Source organism: Chaetodon auriga, chromosome 10 (genome assembly GCF_051107435.1).
Source record: "Chaetodon auriga isolate fChaAug3 chromosome 10, fChaAug3.hap1, whole genome shotgun sequence".
In the NCBI taxonomy this organism is placed as follows: Eukaryota; Metazoa; Chordata; class Actinopteri; order Chaetodontiformes; family Chaetodontidae; genus Chaetodon; species Chaetodon auriga.
In genome coordinates, this window is record NC_135083.1 from 12,516,771 (window position 1) to 12,539,287 (window position 22,517).

At 41.6% G+C, this 22,517-nt stretch overlaps 1 protein-coding gene across 2 annotated transcripts; it reads left to right on the plus strand.

Annotated features, from left to right (window-relative positions):
• The first annotated feature begins 7,637 nt into the window (after window positions 1–7,637).
• On the plus strand, window positions 7,638–21,263 carry tead3a (TEA domain family member 3 a). Of its 2 annotated transcripts, XM_076740337.1 has the most exons (12): window positions 7,638–9,056; window positions 13,145–13,209; window positions 13,381–13,443; window positions 14,727–14,738; window positions 15,138–15,248; window positions 15,346–15,389; window positions 15,474–15,535; window positions 15,623–15,756; window positions 15,838–16,008; window positions 16,955–17,095; window positions 17,194–17,346; window positions 17,450–21,263. In XM_076740337.1, exons 1-12 carry the CDS (start codon window positions 8,717–8,719, stop codon window positions 17,561–17,563), a joined length of 1,410 nt encoding a protein of 469 aa, XP_076596452.1. In that variant the 5' UTR covers window positions 7,638–8,716; the 3' UTR covers window positions 17,564–21,263. The 2 variants fall into 2 exon arrangements, with proteins under 2 accessions (XP_076596452.1, XP_076596453.1); XM_076740338.1 differs by lacking the exon at window positions 14,727–14,738.
• The last annotated feature ends 1,254 nt before the right edge of the window (window positions 21,264–22,517 follow it).

Sequence of the window (22,517 nt, forward strand, 5' to 3'; positions counted from 1 at the left end):
GCTTTCTCTGTTTCGTGTTTTTTGATTAAAATTTTGGCTGGATTATTAATCTTAATATGACTAAAATGTGAAATGGCCCTTGCTGTTCTGAGCAGTTTTCATGCAACACGTGCAAAAAACGCTTGCTTGTTCGCTGCAAATGTGCATTTTTCTCATCAATCAGTGCAATGTCAACCGTGGCCTGCACGGCCTCCAAAATGCCCATGGCTATGGTAATACTGCCCTCGAGTGGCCATATGTAGGGACAACATCAACCCCAATGGGACGTCAAGGTGGTGATGTTTTTCAAGTGTTCTTCTTCAGGCTCAACCAGTCCTGTAACTTTTATCCTGACACATCAATCAATCAATTAAGAGCATTAAAGAGCCCAAGTGGATGCAGGTCAGGCAAACAAGTCTTAAAAATATGATTATAGGTGATCATGCTGAGAGTTCTGCATCAAACCTCACTTACCAGTACTCATCTGACAACTGTTCACAAAACAGGTGTAACTGGGAGTCCTGCAGGATTCCAGATCCAATTTCAGGCCTTTAATCCGTGCCATTAACAGGAGCTTATTGTCAGCAGTTGGGGGGCATGTTGGGAATAAGAGGGTTTAAGTCTCTTTGTCAGTCTCGTGACACGTCACTCAGAGGCCATTACATCTCCTTTTACAATAGAATCACTGTTACGTGTCGGCTGCATAAGCAGGGCCTTTTCCTCTGATTACTCTCACCTTGTCAGTGTGGGAGAGTAATACTGTAGGTGATGTAAATCATTAGCTAGGGTTGACCCAAGCCTATTCAGATCCCTGAGCAGCTTTGACAGCCCTCCTCCCCAGTATACCAGCACATCCCTGGGAGTTGTATAGTTTCGCAATGTTGTGCAATATATGACATCATAAGAGGGGACTTCATCACAAAAAGTAACACAATGAATGTAAATAATACACATTTCTTCTTATGTGAAGGATAAGTAGTACAGAATTAATACAAAATACTCTCTGTAACACTCTGGGTATATTGCAGTATATGGTGCCACGTGTATGACATCATTACACTTGTGTTGAGTTCCCTGAATATGTTCAGCCTGTTTCCCACGGCAAAGAAGGCTTTTACATAAATTTTTATCTGTGCATTAAATATAATACAATTCAGAAAAAGACAGCTGTGTAGGGTTCATGGACTCATATCAGTCGGATGAAAAAATAGAGCGTGAAAGTCTCATCTAATCCACCAGGCCTACTGTGCACGCTGTGTAAATCAAATCATTGATGACTGGAATGAAAATAACTTTCAGGAGTTTGTCATTTTACTGTGAATCATTTGACATTTATATTCATTCTGAATGGGATATTTGTTGGGTTTCAAATATGTTATGAGAGTGTCACAAGAGAGCTTCACTTGTGCCATGGTGCAAAAATGATGGGGCCCTTTTAACCACCTGTTATCAGTGCATTGGGTACAGTTTTTCTGTGATGGAGCATTACCTGGCCCCAGATTTGCTGCATTGCTATTGGATTACACATGAATTTAGGAATAAAAGATGACAAATAAATAAGCAAGATCTACCCCAAGACTCGGATCATATCATTTTATGTTGTGCTTGAGTGGTTTACATTTCTGAACATACAAATCTCTAAACCTAACCCTAACCCCCTTTGACCCAATTGGTATTGTAGCCTTGATTTCGACATCATGAGATTTTCATATTTCTAATTTAAGTATACTTCACAGTTGGTCATAGATGCTTCTGTTTGGTAGTACAATATATAGTTATCATCATATATAAGTAACACTTTCAAATCAGTGCTCTACATAATGAGTGTTTTTGCTTTGTTACCTTAAGTACATTTTGCTGATAATACAATAACATAATATTACGTTTTGAATGCAGGATTTTGACTTGTAATGAAGTATTTTCAAACCAATACTTCTTCCATCACTGTCAAAGAGACAGTAGCAGTGCATACAGGTATTCAGTAGCCTAAAAGCTGAATATTAGGGGGAATCATGAAGATCACCAGATCAGGACACGTTACAGGAGCAGAAATCATCCTGAAGACACGGCCCTTTGTCAAAGAAATATATTTCACCCCAGCAGCTTCCCCCCTGTCCTTTTTTCTTCCACAGCAGGAGTCTGGTGTCGTGGGAGGAGTTTGGGACCCACCAAACTTTTGCGTGTGCGCGTGTTGTCGACGCCACGCCTCTGCGCGCTCTCCTCCGCGCGTTGATTTCATACCAAACTCATACCTGGCATTCCGCCTTTTTCTGTCAAACCCGCTTATTTTTTCGCTGAGGGAACACCCGGGATCCGGAGAGCAAATCTGCCGTGGAATCTTAAAAGTGCGAGGAGAGGAGTGTGCAGCTGGACGAGCGGGCCGGGGAAGCCTTTGTGAGGTGAGTGCGCTCGGATACTTCTTTGTTGTGTGCAGCAACTTTCACGCTGCAGCAGCTGCTTCGCTTCGCCTGAAGTTTTGGGATATTTGACATATTTCGCATTTTCCCGCTGCCGCTTTGCTGATTCAGAGCCTCGTGTGTTTAGTGGGGAGTTCCTCTTTTATTTACTCACCCCTCGTACTGTATTTGCCGACACTTTTCCGGCGTCTCTCGGACTTTGTGTGGAGTTTTGTTGAGGTATTATTAGCCCGCAAGCTAACAAACTAGCATGCGAGCTCGAGCGTGTTATCAGTTGTCTGGAAGTTACTACAAGCATTGAAATTGAAAAAAATACGCTTCCCCTTCCACTTTAAAGTTGTTGTGCGGTGTTTTAACAACTTCTAGGCCCACTTACATGTGAGTTTTCTTTCCGACTTTGGATCAAAGGCGGATTTTGCCAACTCACAGTTGGCTAAACGGCTTCCCAACCGTTGAACGTGATTTCATTTTCCCCTGTACATGCTAGCAGATGGGATTCATGTGTCGCTGCTGTGAAAGTGTCGCCGACATGTGAGACTGGTCTTACTGGTTCAACTGAAGTCAGACGAGAAGTGACACGATCCTGACAACTATCCTGAATGATCAGATTGGTGTCAGATGTGACCTCTTAGTTTCGATGATGTTCAGTCAAACGCTTCAAGCTTGTCGATTTGCCGTTTAAAATCCATAAAGATCTGTAGTATTAGCAGTAGTAGTTGTAGTAACTGTTAGTAATAGTAATAGTAGTCACCTGAAGTGGTCATGGAAATCTGAAATACTGTGATGAAATCGAGTTTGTTTAATCACAATGTCACTGCTGTCCCTATTGGAGCAGTCCATAGTGTGCGTGTGTCTTGTCAGTGTTTACTGAGCTCATAGCTTTATTTAGCTCAATGCTCCACTGGCTCCTCACTGCACTAAACACCTGACCTTTTGGCCACTGGGAGCTATATTCAAACTGACATGTGCCTTCACTGCATAATGTTCTAACTTTGCATCACCGCCAATCTGGAGAATGACAAAGCTGCCACCGTGATGTCTCTGTCTGCATGATCTTTCAAATCGTAGCCAAACTGCTCAGCAGTAGTCTGGCAACTTTACATATTACATGTGCAACAGATACAACAGATCAGCCAATCATCAATTCAGTTTACCATTAAGGTCCTAGTTTGTGGCATTGTACTGGATTGCATTATATTGAAATGTGTGTCTAATATTCTTCCCCCACATGTTTGTAAATGGAGTAGGAAAAACATTAGAAGCAGCTCAATTATTTATGGCTGAGCTGTTGTATTTGATTGCATTTGATTTTACGGGCGTACCCAGTATAATGTCCTCTGAGCCTACAATGCTACACTATTGACTGTCACTAATGTCAGATTAGATGATGCTTTACTTGAGAAATTTTGAGAGTTCTCAGCAGTACAAGGACAGAGCAAATAAAATGTGTATCATTGTCATTATAATTGTTATTACACCATACGTGTGTGTGTGTGTCTAGCCATTCATAGACAAAGAAATCTACAGTATGTTGTCCTATGTAGCAGCAGTTCCCATTTGGAATTTAAGTTTATAATGTTCAAAAAATGAAGTAAAGCTATCAGCAGACTGTGAGAAGGAACAGGTCTGACAGTATGTCAGAGACATCTTTGTTTTGTGCTGCAGGGATATCTTCTGAAGTTAGCATGCTAACAAACTAGCTGTGGCCTGTTCTGTCTTGTAACCACTTTGTACCTCAAGAGGCGAAACTCTGATAGTATAGCCCGCTGTAGTTTCAGCTGGGAGATGTATGCGAGTTTGCTACGTTTCACAAGCACTCGTAGCTTACAACCAGACACCGCCTGAATTCAAGTTTCTCTCTTTTACCGAACTAGGACGAGTTTAACTGCCAAGTTAACTCATCGCAAAACACATTTCCTGAGTTATGAAATCCATCTTGTCTTGTCCACTGTTACAACAATCACCAACTCTGGTTTACTTCTCAGAGTTAGATGTGAAAATATTCCGACTGCTTTTCCATGCTGATGATGGCCAACCATCCTCTTGCCCAGCGTGTAAACGCCTTCAATCCCTCGTTGTTCCAGACTCCATTTAGCATAATGTCACCAGCTGCACGGCTAACTGAGCTAACTAGCTAACAGCAAAGACTATAGTGTGATATTTCCATCTCATATTGTTTAATTTGTTTTCCAGAGAAAAGTAAACATTTAACAGAGGTTAGAAAATATAAACATAATATAATCATCTTGTGATCCATCAGATTTACCCCCAGGTCAGGAACTACTGTTATATAGTGATGTTACTTACGTTTGGTGCAATTATACCCCAAAGAGGTCTGACTCAAACTGCTGAAATATCTAAGAAAAGCTGTGAGGTATCAGGGCAATAAAAGAATGATTAATGTGTTTTTGAGATACTAAAAACGCCTCCAGGACCTCAAAAAGAGGTTAATCAGATCAAGTCGGGACAAACAAACATCTTTCCAGTTGCCGACTTTTCACACAGTAAAACTTGTAAGACTGTTGTCTCCCCCCCCCTTCTTTTCGACTCTGTTCTTTCCTAACCATCTCACCAGGGCCTGTCTGATCTCTATAGCAACAGCACAGTCCCGTCAGCAGTGATTGAAAATGGGAAGGGCCTCTGCAGAGTGTGTCCAATAAGCCCACCACAGCAGGAAAAGCTCTACGACCACACTGATCCTCTGTGGTTCTTCTGTGGCAGGGAGCATGTTAGCCACACTCTGGAAAACATTACACACCAGGCAGCATTGATGTTGCAAATGTGTGCCTGTGTTTGAGGAGACTTGGAGCATCCTCAACAACAACAAAAGAATGTGTAATTTCCTCATGTGGCCCATGCAGGCAAAGTTGCAGGCTTCAGGGAAGTTCATATGGCTAAAGCACTTCATTTTAAACTAGCTTTTCTGGCTTAATTAGCTCAGGAAAATGACTGTGGTCAATATGTCATCTATCATCCTCCATCCACTGGTGTAACCTTAATAGCTACACAGCCGGTGGTGCCTCCATTGACCTTGGCCAGTGCCTATAAATTTACAAGCTCTTAATGTTTTGCCATTCCTCTTGTCAGGTCTTTAACCCTGAAAGCTAGTGCTATTAATACACTGCGCTGAAGGAAGCTGTAAACAACTTCAGATGAATCTGATCTTGCTCTTGGTGAAGTGAAGAGACATTTGAAGTCCAAGACATCTGTCACCATTCTCGGCAGCCGCAGAGTTAATCCTGGTCCTGTCTATCTGTCACAATGTGTGTGATGTACATTAGCAAAGTGAGGGGCCACTCTTCATAGTTTCTTGACCAGCCTGTCAGTAGGCCTCATTCAGGACACTCGCAGATTTTATTTGATTTTTGTGAGCAAGTACAATTAAGAACTTTAATGGGAATTTAGTCATGTCCTGTTGTTATTATAAAGGCTTGTAGGTAAGAACATTTTTCAGTGGTCAGTCCCACTAATTAGAGCTACATAATATATCGTTTTTAACACTGGCATTGTGATTTGTGCATGCACAGTAGTCACATAGCAGGTAAAGTAAGGCAAAATAACTATGCTGTAACTTTTTTGCTGATACAATAGGAAAACTGGCAAGATTCTCGTTTTTCATGGCTAATCTACAAGAAATGTCTGATATCACATAATTCAGTCCGATTTAAGGGTTCTTGGAGTTTGAACAGTTTTGAGTGAGTGTATTCCTGTTACCTCATTCTATCGGTGGGCGGTATGACTTAAAATTTATAGTATTTTTATGGTGACAGTATCATATCTCAGTATCATAAAAATAACAGGGATTCTCCACTCACGACATTATTGTACCTCCTTTCACTCTATTAAAAATGTAAGGGAATATATCTTAACAAAGGAAAACTGATGTGTTTATTGGCTCCAGCAATGAAAATGAGGTATACACTGTCATCCACATTTAAGGAGTAACCTGCCCCATAATCTCAGTTAATTAGCAAATGTAATGTGATTTGTTCTCAGAGCTAGACAAGAGGTAGGGTTAGACATCTTCAATAGCATTTATTTGACAGAAAACATAGTATATTATATAAGTACAATAGTCAGTGTACCACTGGGCATGTCTTTACTGAAGGCAACAACAGACACGCATACCGACGCAGCACACATCAGAGGGGCTAACCAGCAAAACAAACAGTAAAGCAACATAAAAATAGCAAAACTTACAGCTTCTGAGTGTGAAGTACATATTGATTCATCCTTGAGCTTCAGTCTTGTAGTGAATCCTGCTTTGTGTTGACCCTCAAATCAGTCTGAATTAAAATGGTTAGCACACACATAGAGCCTAAAAGTTTCCCAGTTGTTGTTGTGGGGACATTTCCTCAAGTTTATCTGCTGGGTCTCCACTTTCTCGTATGACTTAAGTGTTGGTTCTTGCAGCCAACAACAGAGAAACTGGCATGCATTGCTTCCACATCTTAGTGGTGCTGGAACCGGCCTTATAGCAAGGAAAATAGTAGTTGCTGCATGTAATTCCAGTTCTATGATTATGTGCATTGCCCTCTACCTGCATGATATCGCAGCTGTTTTTGTGAAATCCGTGTCGTGGCAGAACATGACGACAGTGACGAATCCACTGTACCACCCACCCCTACCTCGTCTTGATGCTGGTTAAAAGTTAGAGCTACTGTCACAGGGCTAGTTTGTGCCCTAATGTAAGGAATACTCAACATGCACACAAAACTATCTGTACTTGGTGGAGTTTTACCATCCCCAGCAACGACCAGGAGACCTCCTTATCTTCCACCACACAGACTAAGTATACATTTGAACATATTTAGAAATAATAGATTACATGGAAATAACACAACTGTGACACACAAGTCCATTTGTAAAGTTAATCAAGAAATGTGCCCTTTTTTCCAAATACCTCTCCACCTGCTCTCTCTCCTCTTGTCCATGTCAGTGTCAGAGTTGCATATGTGAGGCTGAAAGTGGAGGAGTCCAAGCTGATTTGTGGAGGGGTGGCAAAGGGCTGCACCAAATGTGGTAGAAGTAGGAGGGCTGTTTTTTTGTTTTTTTTTTTCTAGAAAACAATAGACTTTTAAAGTAACCAAATGCTGCATTTGGGTGCTTTATCTGTGCATTAATAGCATACCACATGTATCTAGTGAAATATCCTCTGTGTGTGTGTGTGTGTGTGTGTGTGTGTGTGTGTGTGTGTGTCAGTCAGTTTCTTTCAGTATCATGCAGTCCTACCACTAATAGTGAAATAGTAAGGCCCTCTTATTTCTCACTGTCAATACAAAACCCAAAGACATTCAATTTGCTGTAATAAATGGGAAATACAAAAAGCAAGTCGTCACTTGTGGGAAGCTGGGGAATGTTTCTGCTATGAAAATTATTGAAACAATGCGTTGATTATCAAAATGGATGTGAATTTTTTTGTGGTTTGATGAATGAATAACTCTACTAATGGATTCCCTGGAGTTATTGTAAACTATTTTTTTTAGCATGTCATTTTAAATCAAACTTAATCGCACTTGTTGCTGATGCAGCACTCAAGGCTGCTTTGGCATCCTCCCATGTTCTCTGCTGCTTAGAGCCTTTGTCTCCACTTCTCTCCCTCCAAAGTAACACAGTTTAAAAGATGGATTCTACTGGCAAAGTGCATCCAATTTAAGATCAAAGGGATTTTCACATGGATAGTAATGAAGAGGTTTTTTTGTCATAATTTGATGAGGGGTGTTTTCTTTCCAAACAAAATTAAGCGACAAAATCATTTCCAAGTTGCTTTTGTTGTGTATGCTGGTGAGTTCCAGCTGTTGGTGGGTTGATGATACAGAAAGTTCCTCTAATCACAAAAATATCTTTTGTTTATTTTTACCTGTACACAGACTATGACAGACTTTAGAGTTTGTATATGTTGCTTTAATCAATGATTTAAAGCTGCACTGTGTTTTCCAAACATCAGGAGACGGCTGCATTAATTTCCTAAACCTTGCTGATTGTGATTGCGATTGTGTCTCAATTCAGCAGCTATCAAAACAAATACTCTCACATTGTGCTACATATTTTGGTGTAATGCTTTTTTAATGTGGATAAAACCTGTCCTGAAGCCAGGGTAGCCAAGATAGTGTTACATTTGCCAAAGACAATGGTTAGACACCCCCCCACGCCCATCCCCCCTTTTCTCTTATAACATTATTACGAACAAGCTAACATTAGTTTTGTGAGGCAAACAAAATCTGCATCAGGTAAATAAGAAGGCTGCTTTTGTCTACCTCTGTTTTCAAAATGACTTAATTTTGAGTATTAAACATGTTATTCTTACCACTGTAAACTGCATGCTAAGTGAAAATGCAAAATTTGACAGGTACAGCAACAGTAACCAAAAGGGTGGGGCTCAGCACACTCAATTCTTGTCTCGTCCTATGTGCTGTAGGTGTGTTGTGGCTGGAGCCGTCATCATTGCGTCGGAGTGGAGTTGCCGTGGCAGCCCTGATGGGGCGCAGGAGGAGGGTGGCGATGGAGAAGGACTGGCAGATGGGGCGGACCGTGCTTTGGACGGCGACCCTGAGGGCGTGTGGAGTCCAGACATTGAGCAGAGCTTTCAGGAAGCTCTGGCCATCTACCCTCCCTGTGGCAGAAGGAAGATCATACTTTCAGACGAGGGGAAGATGTATGGTGAGGAACTGCAAATTTCTGTCCAAACGTAATGACTGTCATCCAGTATGATTTACTGTATATCAACTATTGCAGCAGTGTCATTAGGGAATTAGACTTGAAAGGTAATCTACAGCATGTAAAGTCCATGTCTAAAAGCTGTGCAGTGATACCAGTTGGCAAACATAACTAATAAGTATGAAGGCCAAAATGACAACAATAAAAAAGTCCCATGTTCCATCTGTGCACACTCTATCAGCTTTAACTTTTATGGAATGAGCAGTCTTTCCAAATATCTAGAGAACAATACATTGCACGCAGGCAGAGAAATGCACACAGTTGTTCTTTAAGAAGATAAGTTGCAGTGAGATGGATGGAGGTCTCGGCGAGGGTTGAGAGTCGTGAGGTTCTGCTGGGCATCTGCCTCCTTCTGCAGCCGTGCGAACCTGTGGTTGGTGGGTTTGGAGTGATATGAGGTAGCAGAGAGAGAGAGGTGGAAGGTTTTGCATTGTCTATGTTCAGTTGTTGCCTACTGCAGCTTTAATGATTAAAAGTAACCATTAGCCAGCTGTGGCTGCATTCATAAATTCAATCTGAAATGGTCAGAGCATCATCCAAACTGTTTGCAGCTAACTGCTGTTGTAGTTGCTGCCATTACTCATTTATTTATCTATAAATCTATCATATCTTTATCTTTCTTTCTTATTGAATGTATAACCAGTGTTGCAGTGTTTGTTTTTATTGGGATCTGTTCAGGATGCTGCCGTCGAGTAGAGCTTTGATGTACTTTGACCATTTCTTTCTACCTTACTGAAGGCCTTGGCTAGCACCCAACACTGCCTCTTTTTTAGGCCGAGGGTTTGCATTCCCGTCTGCGGCAGCCTGTGTCATACACTTGTGCATGTGTGAGTGTGTGTTGCAAGGGGAAACTGGATATGTGATCCCATGCGACAGAAAGGGAAAGTTAGTTTCAACATTGTGGCCTTTTCTCCTTTTGTGGAAGTGTGGGCTTACTGTGTTGACCACCTCCACTTCCTTCTCAGTAAACAAGGATAGTCCCACTGGTACACATTCATACACTGGAAAAGCTGCACAGACGCTTTGAACATAATACCCATGCTCACATTAACCCACTGGTGTCTCATTTTCAAACCAGCCTGTAAGAAACCACCAAACCTTTGAGTCACTGCCTTCAAAATTCAAAAATTCTGAATTGCTGTGCAGTCTGAATGTACTTTTTAGTCTTTTGTGTACCCACAACTAGTGTGACTGCTTTTATTCACACACACACCGCAGTGCAGAAGACGTTGCAGACATGTTCCTTGGTTCTAAATTGGCAGACTGCCAGTGTGTCTTTTACAGATTATTGAATTGAAATCCTTTTCAAACATGTGGATAAACTTGGCAGAGCCTTTATGGATTCAGTTCATGTCAGAAAGTGGCTCGTGTGGATATCACAGCCAAGCATTTAGAGCCATTTTAGTGCTCATTTTATTTAACTGAATCAGTCATGTTCAGAAAACTGGATCATGTAGCACAGCTGTTCAAACCAGGAAAGGATTACATTTAAACTGATAGAATTTCATATTATGCTAAATCAGGAGCATTTACCTCCTGCTAAACTAGGCCAGTTGTAATTAAGCTCCACTCTCTGTGCCGTCTTTGCTCTCAGTCATATGTTACTACCATGATGTCACCCTGGATTATGGTGTCAAGCATGTTTTCCCAAATAAGGAAGATCAGTAGACTGATCACTTGCTCTAACGCTCACAGGGTGATACAGATAAAACACAGACTACTTGTCTGAATGATGATATTTTAGTATCATGTTGGTACTAGTACTAGGTACTAGTTTGTAGAGACTGAAACAGCCATTTTTGATTCATGCTTTAAGGTGGTTTCGCATTTGATTGCATTATATTATAAGGGATTTATGAGTTGTTGTCCCCCATAGGTGGGAGATGAAGTTGTGTTTTCACCTCTGTATCTGCTCTGCAGCCATCTAGGATCTTTTCTACTGGAACTCTCTTAAGTTGAAGAGCATTTTAAGTCCATATAAGTTTGATAAATAGCTCTGATTCTGAAGTTTGCGATGGGGTAAAAGTCTAAGGCTTACTGAAACCAAATATTTTACAGATGTGGTGGAATGTCTTTGGGGCTAGTTGAGTCATAGGCCTTCTCATTCAGATTGTCAGATACAAATACACACCTCTTCACAGCCTTTTGTGAGAAGGTCAGACTCCACTGGTCCCAAGTGAAATATGCTTTATATCTGCAAGATGCCGTGCCGATCGCTTTGCTCTGGTAGATAAAATATTGGTTATTTTCTGCTATTTCAATTATGTAAGCCTATTGAAATAATGACCAAATAAAGTTAAAGTCGAGTTTGTTTAGTTTTGTTGTCTCACTGGCCCACTTTATCTCTCTTTTCGATCAACTCTAATTTCAGCTTGGAAGCAAATGGGTGAACTCAGAAACTGAGAGATACATATGCATGACACTGCATGATTTTTGAGCAGGCATGGTTACTTGCATAGGAACCTCAGGATGCAATGTAATGCTATGTTCCCTAACTTATCTTCCTTTTGTCCTTGCACCAAGATGTAAATCACACACATTACAACAAATGGTGTATGAGTTGACTTCTGCTGAAAAAGCATTTGGCTGTGTGTGGAGTAGTGGTGGGCTGGAGGAAATGTGTCCTGTTTTGGGAATTGGAGCAGACTGCTGAGTCTGAGTCAGCCCCTTCTGTTGATTTTGGGGAATTCTGGTAAGTCCACCAAGCTGATGTGACTCAGCCTGATGTGACCTAAGTCCCTACAGCATCGCACCACTTCCCAGAAACAAGAACGGTGATGATGATGTTGATGCATGTGTGTATGTGATTAAATTATTACAGCTGTGGAATCCGTTATAAGGCTTCACTGGGTCACCTTTATCTTTAGCCTCTCTCTGATTTTGACATCTGTAGAAGAATGAATAGTGACTTGCTCACCACGTGGGATTAGAGACAAGCAGATCATCAGGTGTGGTTTGGAGCTGGAGGAGGCAGAGAAAGAAAGAGCTGACCAGGCAGTCTGTGCAGATCACATTTTGGAAATTAACTATCTGATGACCTCTGCTCTGTTTTTCCTTCTTTTCCGATGTCTTGACCATCTACTTGGGAGCTCTGGCACCAAGCAAGGCTAAATTAATGCATGCTGTGCTTAATGAGAGCGTCGTACAGCCACAGAAAGTGAGAGCTTGACAGTCTGTGTGTGTGTGTGTGTGTGTGTGTGTGTGTGTGTGTGTGTGTGTGTGTGTGTGTGTGTGTGTGTGTGGGAATGTAGAGGCAGACTTGTGACAGCTTCACCATCTTCATAGAAACTAAAAGTGCAGTCGCATTAAACTTTCATATATTGCTGCCTTCACTTCAGATGCATTCTGGGAAGTATCTGTCTACATCTTCTTTTCTTGTGAATTCAGCCCAACTCAAACACAGGCCTAAATTTGAGCAGTTGAAATCCTCAGTCAGTCAGTCGCTGTGACTGCTGGGCTGAAAACATGAAGCACTCATGGTCTTGCCAGGTGTGTTATGATTGTACTTAAGAAGATTAGCGATAGATACAGACCAAAATAGAGACTGTGGTTTACTGTGTTGCAGTAGACTTGAGATCCAGTGCTGGGTATTTTTGGTTTAATGTCATTGTATTACAACACTACAGCACACATTACACTGACCAAAGAAGGATTGTGAACGTACCATAGAATGGTTACAGCTGAATCTCATAAAATTGCACAATTCAATTTTTGAACACTTGTGATTCTGCCCACTTTTAGATCGGCCTAAAAAATTACAGGACCCTACATGCCTCAGTACTTCAGGTGGTTTTGCCGGAAAAGCCTATGCAGACTTATAGCTGGCTCACTTCCTCTTGGCTTCCCACACACATAACTGGGATAAAGTAAATGAATGCTTTGAAAATGCTTTTTGGGCTTGTGTGTGTCACACGATGAATTCAACGTTACAATACCACTACCCCCAAATCACTCCACAGCCTACCTCCATTCCTGAGGCCTTGGTTTAAGTACACACGTCTGATTTTTATCTACTGCTTTCTCAATTGTAGGTCGAAACGAGCTGATAGCTCGCTATATCAAGTTACGAACAGGGAAAACGCGCACACGCAAACAGGTAAGCTCGGACATTATTGAAGATTCACGTGTGTGATGTAATATGGGATGCAGCTTGCGCACCTCCTGTTATGCTTTTGTTTTGCTGCAGTTTTTTCCTGTAGCTCTTTAAAACTGCTAAATGATCCTATGAATGTCTGTTTTTGTCATGGGGGTAACTTCGCCCCCATAGGTATCTAGTCACATTCAGGTTCTGGCACGTAAGAGGGTACGGGAATACCAGACGAGCATCAAGGTGGGTGGCCACTGAATCAACTCTCCCTTCCATCTTTAGTCACATCCCCTCTTCTTTTCCTCTCCCATTCCCTTTTCCTCCTGTCCTCTCTCCTTCATCCTGTCTTTCATCAGGTCTCTAGTCACCTGCAAGTTTTGGCGAAGAGAAAGTCTCGTGAGATTCAGTCTAAGCTCAAGGTACACATTGCCATTGATTTAACCACGCTAGCTGCTTCGCTCTGCATGTGGCCTGAACGTAACCCTTTGAATCACCGTAGATGTCTTTGTCAGAGCATCTGGCAGATTTATCCTTCTCAGTTGGAGTCTTACTGTACTGGTTCTGCCATAGTTGACATGCACTTCCTCAAAAATGTTATTTCATGTCATGGCTGCAGGGACTATGTGGAGCCTGCAAGAACTCATTACAGTGCCTTGGTAACGCCAGGGCCATATATGTACCTATACTGGCATCTAAGGCAAATTAAATATGCGATTGTAATACTATGATTAGGGCACTGAGATAGTATTAATGGTGGTGGGAACGTAGGTTAGCAGGTTCAGGCTCTGCACAAAAAAAAAAAAAAGATTTGTTTACTTCTATGCTTTAAAGGTCTCACTCGTTTGCTCTTTGTCTGTATTTGATGTTGCTTAGCAGATGTCTTGAATGAGTCATAACACGTGGGAAAGAGGTTTTTGTAATAATGCATGGCAGTCATGTTGATCAGTTTATTTAGCTCAAGAGGCTTACGGCTTTGGACAGATGACTGCATGAGACTCGGTAGCCATCTTGGTTGACCTCAGCATGTGCATGGCTGTAGTAATTTACATGAACGCTTACATACACACTGACACGGAGGAAGCGTTTAATGTGCTCATATGACGAATTTCTCTTTTAAAATCACTTCTGATCTGATCTCCACGTTTTCTCCTTTATATCTTTTCTGTTTAAGCCGTTTTCTCGTGGTTTTACCGTGTCCTGTGATAAAGGTTTTTTGTGACAGTTTTGCACCAAAGGCATTTCACTTGATGCTTTCTAATACATGTTTGAGGGGTGAAACTTTCTCCTTCCTGGTATCAATGTCAGTACTCAGCTTTAAGACAAGTAAATAGGATGTAGCTTGTCCTGTCAGTGTAGATTGATGTTTTTGAGCTTAGCGTGTCTGTGTTTGTCTAGGTAGGTTTGGTGTGTAGTCACTTCAGTGTCGTGAGCAATGTGTTTTTCCTCCTTGCCTAACAGTGAATCTGTGACCTGCTGTTATTTTGAATGTACTGAAGTTAATTAATAATGTGTCTCCTTTGCTATAGGCCATGAACTTGGTAAGTTTTGGTTGTACAACTACAGTTTTCTGCTTCAGGCTTTGCTTTGTGGTTGGCATCACATTACTTGCTAGTCCACAATGCAGTTCTCCTGCCAGACTCAGAAAGGCTGCTCGTTATTCTTTTGTTTTAGTGGCTTTAGTTAAACACTGGTGATGGCTCCAGTTAGCTCCCCCAGCCTGCTAGCTTGGTGCGCCTTCTGCTTTGGCATCCCCCTACATTTGCTTTGCACTCTGTTCTGTCTTCCCTCATAGTTACTGCATCGTGCTAAAGTGCTGCATAATATGTTGGCTGGCTCGCTGTCTAAACTGGCCTTGGAGGTTGGCTGACTTGTCCATTTTTCTGGAGCTTTCAAGATGGAGCATTATCACTGTGTATTGCTGTGTCTTTCTCATTCAGGACCAGGTATCCAAAGACAAGGCACTGCAGACAGTGGCCAACCTCTCATCCGCTCAGATTGTGTCTGCTAGTGTAATGAAACCCCAGACTCCGTTCCCTCCACCAGTCAGAGTGAGACAAACACACAGACATGTACACACATCTGTTCTTTTCTACCTTCTGGGTAAAATTCTGAGTAATACTATATGCGCTGTTTCCCTTTGTTTAGTTTTGGCCCGGCCCTCTGCCAGGACAGCCTGGACATTCTCAGGAGTGAGTATCTCTGGCTATTAGTTTGTTTAAAACTGCTGAAGCTGGTACAGTTGCTCATTTTTGGGCGCCTACTCCTTTTCACAGCATCAAGCCCTTTGCACAGCCACCATACACGACACTGCCAGCCCCTGTCCCTGCACCTATCAGTAAGTGTGAACACAAACTCACCGATTTGAGTGATTAGCAAGTAATTGTAGTGTTAATCATGTTTTGCTGGTTTAAATGTGTATCAGGTTATGAGCCCCTGCCTCCCCCACGCCCTGCAGCCATAGCAGCTCCTGTATGGCAAGACAGAACCATCGCCTCAGCAAAACTACGGCTGTTGGAGTTCTCTGCTTTTCTGGAGACCCAGAGAGAAAGAGAGACGGTACAGACATCCAGACATTTATGCAGTGTAACAGTATGAAATTTGCCTCTCTTTCTTATCACTTCTCCTTCCCTCCTGCAGTATAAACACCTTTTTGTACACATTGGCCCATCAAACCCGGGCTACAGTGACCCCGTGCTGGAGTCCATAGATGTGAGGCAGATTTATGACAAGTTCTCTGAGAAGAAAGGAGGCCTGAAGGAGCTGTATGAAAAAGGGCCGCACAACGCGTTCTTCCTCGTCAAGTTCTGGGTCAGTACACAAAACCAGGGTTCCCACAGATTACATTTTTTAATAATCTGGAAATCTGGAGCAAGCTACAAAAGGATGTCAGTGAATTTGATGAATCGCTGGAGAATAGATTTTTTTTTTTTTTTTTTTTTTTTTTTTACAATCAATGCATCACATTTAATGTAAGCTGATGTTGTACATTACGTACTGTTGCTCTGCTTGCAGCCTGAGGTTATAACCTGCTCCACCACATGGGGGAAGCAAAGCTAAAGTGATGCTGGAGCAGGGGTTCACACAGAAAACGACTTCTTCATTGGTAGCTGCATGTTAAACAGTATTTTATTTAAAGGTGCTCTCAAGGGTTTTCTTGTAAACAAACAAAAGTCACATTTGCATTTTAGTTTTGCTCACCAAAACACAATGTTTGTGTCTTTGAGGTCTAACGAATATGTCAAATGTATTTCCTTCCTGATAAAACATTTGGAAAGCCAGTTTTTCAAGTATTTAAATCAAGCGTTGTTTACGTCCATGTTTACTAGCCCTGCAGCCTTCTTCTTCTTCCCTGCATTTGTTAGCTCATTGCTGCATATTTTGGCACGTTACCTCCACCTGCTGATCAGTGGAATAGTGTGACACCATCAGTAGACTGTGTACCACTTCATCTGCATGTGCGTGCATGCGTGTCCTCATGCTCGCACGAAACAAACTAAACAGGGACCCTTTTATAGAAAAAACAGGGAACCTCTTAACTGCATATTTAGGTACACAAAAAAGGCGAAAAGAAATGTACCTTAATGTTCTTTTGTACATGTTGGCTGAGGAGCCACAGTAGTAAGAGTGATCCCCAGATATGTGCTGGAATACACCCATAAGAGATGGACGTTTGTGTCTTTGGTAGTTGCTTCCTCTGGTTTTCTTCTGCTTTTCTCTCTTTGCACACACGCTCATCTTTTTGTGCTTGTTTCAGGCGGACCTGAGCAGTGACATCGAGGAGGGTTCTGGCGTGTTCTACGGAGTGAGCAGCCAGTACAGCGGCACAGAAAACATGACCATCAGTGTCTCAACAAAGGTCTGCTCCTTTGGCAAACAAGTGGTCGAGAAGGTTGAGGTGAGAAGATGAACCCTCCTCTTACATAGGGTCACATGTCAGACCATATAAACAAGTGGATTAACTGTGATGTACATATGTGGATTCCCTTCATTCAGACCGAATATGCGCATATGGAGGGAGGAAAGTATGTGTTCCGCATCCATCGTTCTCCCATGTGTGAATATATGATCAACTTCATCCACAAACTCAAACACCTGCCAGAGAAGTACATGATGAACAGTGTACTGGAGAACTTCACCATCCTACAGGTGTGTGTGGGTGTGTGTGTGTCTGCACCTCTGTATCTCCGGACTGGTATTTATTCATATCATTTATTATTAAATCCTGACCTCCATGTTTTTTTCTCTTTAGGTGGTGTCCAACAGAGAAACTCAGGAGACTCTGCTGTGCATCGCCTTTGTGTTTGAAGTGTCCACCAGTGAACACGGAGCACAGTACCATGTGTATCGACTAGTTAACGACTAGCAGCACGCTGTATGCATGCAGAGACTCTCCACAGACTTTTTGATGCATACGACATAAACACTATTTCCAGCTCAAACACACAGAAACCCCCACTCCACTACTCTAAACACACACTTGTTTTAACAGACCCACAGTCACACTTGTAGTCACACCTGGTGTTTGTTTGAACATCATCATCATCCCATGACTTAAACACTAAAGTGGAATTCACTTTTCTAGATTTTGACCAAAAACGTGGCGTCATTCTTGGTGGAGTTATCACCAAGTGTCATGATGTTATCCGATGTAATTATTCAGTCACAGAAATGTCTCACCTTGTGAAAATGATGCACATCTGGACATCAAGCTCGGTTCGTCACACGTTATTAGGCTTTCCTTTTTAATTACAAATGTGATGAACTAAGAAACACGATTAAAATTAAGAGAATGTCCTCAGCTACATTAATATGCATCATATGAATGAATGTTACAGTTTCCAGGGAGTTTTCCAAACACATCCATTTAAGTCGTAGGTGTGACTGTCGTGAGACGAGTTTGAATACAGGTCGGCAAACGGATCATTTAATCAGTGTTAATGTAACTCTGCCACAATAACTTTCTTCTACAGTTCGTAGTATCTCTGTAAGGTAGGAACTGAACGAGCCCCGCAATGGTGTCTCCTCTATCACTGCTTCGTGTGGAATCATGGTGTCCAGTTACTTAAAAAAAAAACTCTAAGGATCACAAGAACGAACATATGAGCGCGCCTCTCCTCAGAACGTAATGCACTACATGTAAAGACGTGAAAGCCGTATTTATATTTGAGAACCCTTGTCGAAGTGTAAAGAGAGCCATCATTTTAGGTGCGTTTGCTGTGTAAAGGTTTCCAGTGGTACAGGGTGTGGAGGAAAAGATCCTGCGATCAAAATCTCGAGGAGGTGTTTAGGTTTGGCTCACGTGTCTTTGGAAACAAAGTCGGTTCACAACCAGTTTCAGATTCAGTTCACGCTCTGGTGTCAGCAGCAGTCTGAATGAAAGAATCTTTACTGTTCGTTGACGCAATGCTGTCTTTACTTAGACTGTGTGAGCTTGCTGCAGTATTTCTACCTCCACGCGAGTTGAGATAAGAATGTGCTTTGGTTCATAAAGCCTTAACCTGAGGAGCACTGATGTATAGGATGTGTACACTACACTTGTAATGGTACTGTTTATAAGCCAAAACAAGGTGAATAGACTTGTTTTTTGTAAAGATGAACTATCTTTTTTTTGTATTTCACCAGCACAGCTAGAAGTGTTACTCTACATCACATATGATGGGTGTTTCGGTGTATCTTTTTGGATGTATGCAAAATGATGTATGGTACAGACCACACTAAGGTCACCCACAGTGCACTGGGGTAGATTTTTGCCTGATAACACTAGCGAATTATCCAGCTTACACTTGCTTTTTTTTTTCCTGTTCTATGTAATGTTTTTGGTTTTTGGTATGTGTGGCTACCAATGTTTTTTTTTTTTTTTATAGGAAATGTTATTTGACTCTGTCACGCCCTCTCGTGGCAGGATTATCTTTAACCATGTGGAAGGTGACAGTCATATTTCTTGATCATGAAAGTTAGAGCCGACTGGTTCAGTTTTAAATAACCGTATTCACTGTGTGGTGAACCAGAACTGTTATTCTTTTATTTTTCCTGTCTGTGTACTCTGGTTGGCTGTGCCTCATCACTCCTTTGGTCAAGTATGCTCAGTGAGTTCAATCTGTGCCTTTATGCTGTACCAATAAAATCACACGGTGTTTGTAGAATCATGAAGCCTTTAGAGTCTTCATAGTCGGCTGCATGAGAGAGGAAACGATGCTCAGTGAGACAACTTTTAACTGTCAGTACTCTAGTTCACTGGATATGTATTCCCAATTATAACTGGGTATCCAAATAAAACACATAGACTTGAGTATCAAACTGTCAAGCGGTGAGTTTTGGCACTGAATATTAAGAAAGAAAGACTTCAGCAAAGCTTCGTAACAGGATCTGTGTCAGTGCAAAAAGTAACACTAATGCCATTTATTTAAAAAGCTGATTTTTTTGTAGGGGAAAACATTTTATACTCGTCAAGATAAGTTATTAGAAAAAAAGTCGTTCAGGCACCGGTATCAAGGCGATATCCAGCCCTCGTTCAAATCGTTCAAACCTCGTATTTTTACATGTCACAGTAGAAAAGAACAGATGTAAATGAGAAATTTATGGCTGGATTCCATTTAGCTGCTTCAGAGTCCAAATGAGTGCTGTGAAAAAGACTTTTTTTTTCTGTATCAAAGGCATTCGCCCAGTCTCTTTTCCACTATGTTACAGCCACTTGGCTGTCATAATGACTTGTGTTATGTCTGATGAATGACTCTTGCAGTTCTCATTCAGCCTGCTAGATGGTGCTGTCACCTCAGTTTTACAGAAGCTGTAAAGTGGCTGGATGAGTTCAGAGCTTAACATGTTTTACCTTCTCCCCCCCGTCACGGTTACATAACCTCATTGGTGTTTCATCGACACTTGTTTGTAAAGAGCTTGGTTTGTAGTCATAAAATCCGCTTATGATTCCTCAACGTTGGAAAGAAAGAATGGATGTATCAGATATACAAGAGTCAAATAAAGGTATACAGATTTATGCATTAACATTTTCTGCTTGGTGTTGTGGAAAAAGTTACTGATATGAGAAGTTACCTGATGGATAGATGAGATTTTAGTGTCATGTCTACCACGACACACTCTACATACAAAGCCTCTGAAATCTTGTGGGTCCAGTTCACATCAAACATATGTCCTCTTTAATATTCAGTCCTTCTCAAGACAAAGTGCGGCTTTGTGCGCCTCTAAATCCACCCGAAAGCTCAAACTTATTCAAGATATTTCAAAATTGTATGTAGTAAATTGCACAGTCTGTGTTGGCATCTTGCCAAGGCAAGGAAGGCTGCCATCACATACACAAGGTGTCAACGATAAGTGATTTATGGAGGTGCGACATCGCATACATTCTGTCCAGGAGCCTCCCAGGTGGTGCTGACAGTGCTGATCACTGTGTGACCTTTTGTTCGGGTTTTGAGGCATTTTCAAATAACTATTTTTCTTTCACATAAATCAACACCAGCCTCTCAAACATGTTGCTGTTCTCACTTCCGTGTGCCTGCAGAAAATGTGGCAAAGCTTTGGAGTGACACCAGCCTTTATTCAGACGTCCTAACTGACACTGTGAAGACTATTATGAACAACCTGCACATATGTTCACTTCCTCACACTCAGCCTTTTGGCTCTTTTGTTTGCAGACATTAGTCAGAGTGTTATCTGTCTGCTGCCATGCTGCCAAAGCTGCAAGTGGAGCATTGACACACACACACACACACACACACTCACACAAAGCCCTCAGGCTGGGTGTGGTACTCACCACATAAGCCTGCCAGCATCGCAGCAGTGCGAGAAGATGGCCAACATACTTCACAGATTGCTCATCGTGTATTTCATTTTAAATCGTGGACGAACACAGATAGAGGTACAGTTTCACATGCCAGTCACTTTCAAATCCTCATCAAACTGGCCTAAAAACTACATGTGATGGATCGTTTTTCGATTCTGGCCTTCAGCCATCGAGGCTAATCAAACAATGCTGCCTTGTCCTGATCCTATAATCTGCTGGGATGAATGTACACTCAGTAGATTAAACAAGTGTCTGGCTCACGCTCCGTCCTCTCTTAGATAATAACTCTGGTAGGGATACACCAATCAGGGCTGTTTCTCTGCAACCACATTGATTATCATGAGCACACACACACACACTACAGACACATCACACATGTTCGTTTATTACCTTGGCAGCGCTGACGCGAAGGGTGTGGTGGGAAAATGTCACCTGCAGAAACTTAGCCAAAACAATCCGGTTATGCAGAAAGCGTGTCCTCTTATTATCTCCTTCTCCCCTGTCTCTCCTTCATCTCGGCCATCTCTCTCTCTCTGATTCTTGCCTGTTTCTTTCTTCTCTCCTACACTTGACTTTTGCATGCTCATGCCCTGACCTGTCTCACCTCTGCCCTCAACAATTTGCATAGATACAAATCGCACAGCAAAAAAGCAGTCCAGCCTAGTCTGAACCCAGAGGGCGTTTGGTTGTTGCACGTTTGGTCATAAAAAAAACTGCTGATGTGAAGGGAAGGAGGCTTCATGGTGATCTCATTCGATGGCTTTTCAACTATAAGTGCATTATGTGTATTTTATTAGCCTATGTCAGTTTAAGCCTCATTAAGAGTTACACATAAGTAGCGAAGAGGCTGACTGTCCAAACAAGGATAATTCTGCTGTTGTCTGATATTGAATCCATCATGCACACACATGTAGTGTAAGCCGAAATGTTATTCTAAATATAATTACTTCTATTTAAAGGATTACTCTCAATCAACTCCTCTTAAGGTGATGCATTCATTTCAGAGTGCTGTCGATACCAAGAGTCCTTCAGAAGGCCAGTCAGAAGTAAAAGTTGTCATTTGAGTATTAAGATGCTGAGTTTTAAGTTATCTAGAAAGCTGTGGAACACGTGTACAGACAAGCCACGTGATACTTTTACAAGTTTATTATAAGATTTGTATGCAAAGTGTTCATCTGAAGAGTAGTGCAGCTGTTAGGTACACACAGAGGAGTAAAAGTACAATATTTCCCTCTGTAATGCAGTGGACTGAAAGCGAGTCCTAAAGTGACTGAATGGACACACTCAAGTAACAGTAACTGCAATATAAAAACACGCCATTTCAAGTAAAAGTACCCGTAACGCAGGATCCCCTATGACTGTTATAGTGTTGTATATTATATTATTGGATTAGGCTAACATTTGAATTTTTCCGTATTTTCTGATCTTATCGTACTGAATGTTCTGTGTTTAAAATCTTCATCTATGATCATTATTTTAGTGTGAAGCTGCATAAAATGTAAATACTCAAGTAAAGTAC

Coding starts and splice junctions, on each gene's coding strand:
- tead3a (XM_076740337.1), top strand. CDS start 8,717: ATGCTAAGTGAAAATGCAAAATTTGACAGGTACAGCAACAGTAACCAA. Junction 15,390..15,473: donor CAGCCTGGACATTCTCAGGA/GTGAGTATCTCT, acceptor TCCTTTTCACAG/CATCAAGCCCTTTGCACAGC. Junction 16,009..16,954: donor TCTTCCTCGTCAAGTTCTGG/GTCAGTACACAA, acceptor TGCTTGTTTCAG/GCGGACCTGAGCAGTGACAT.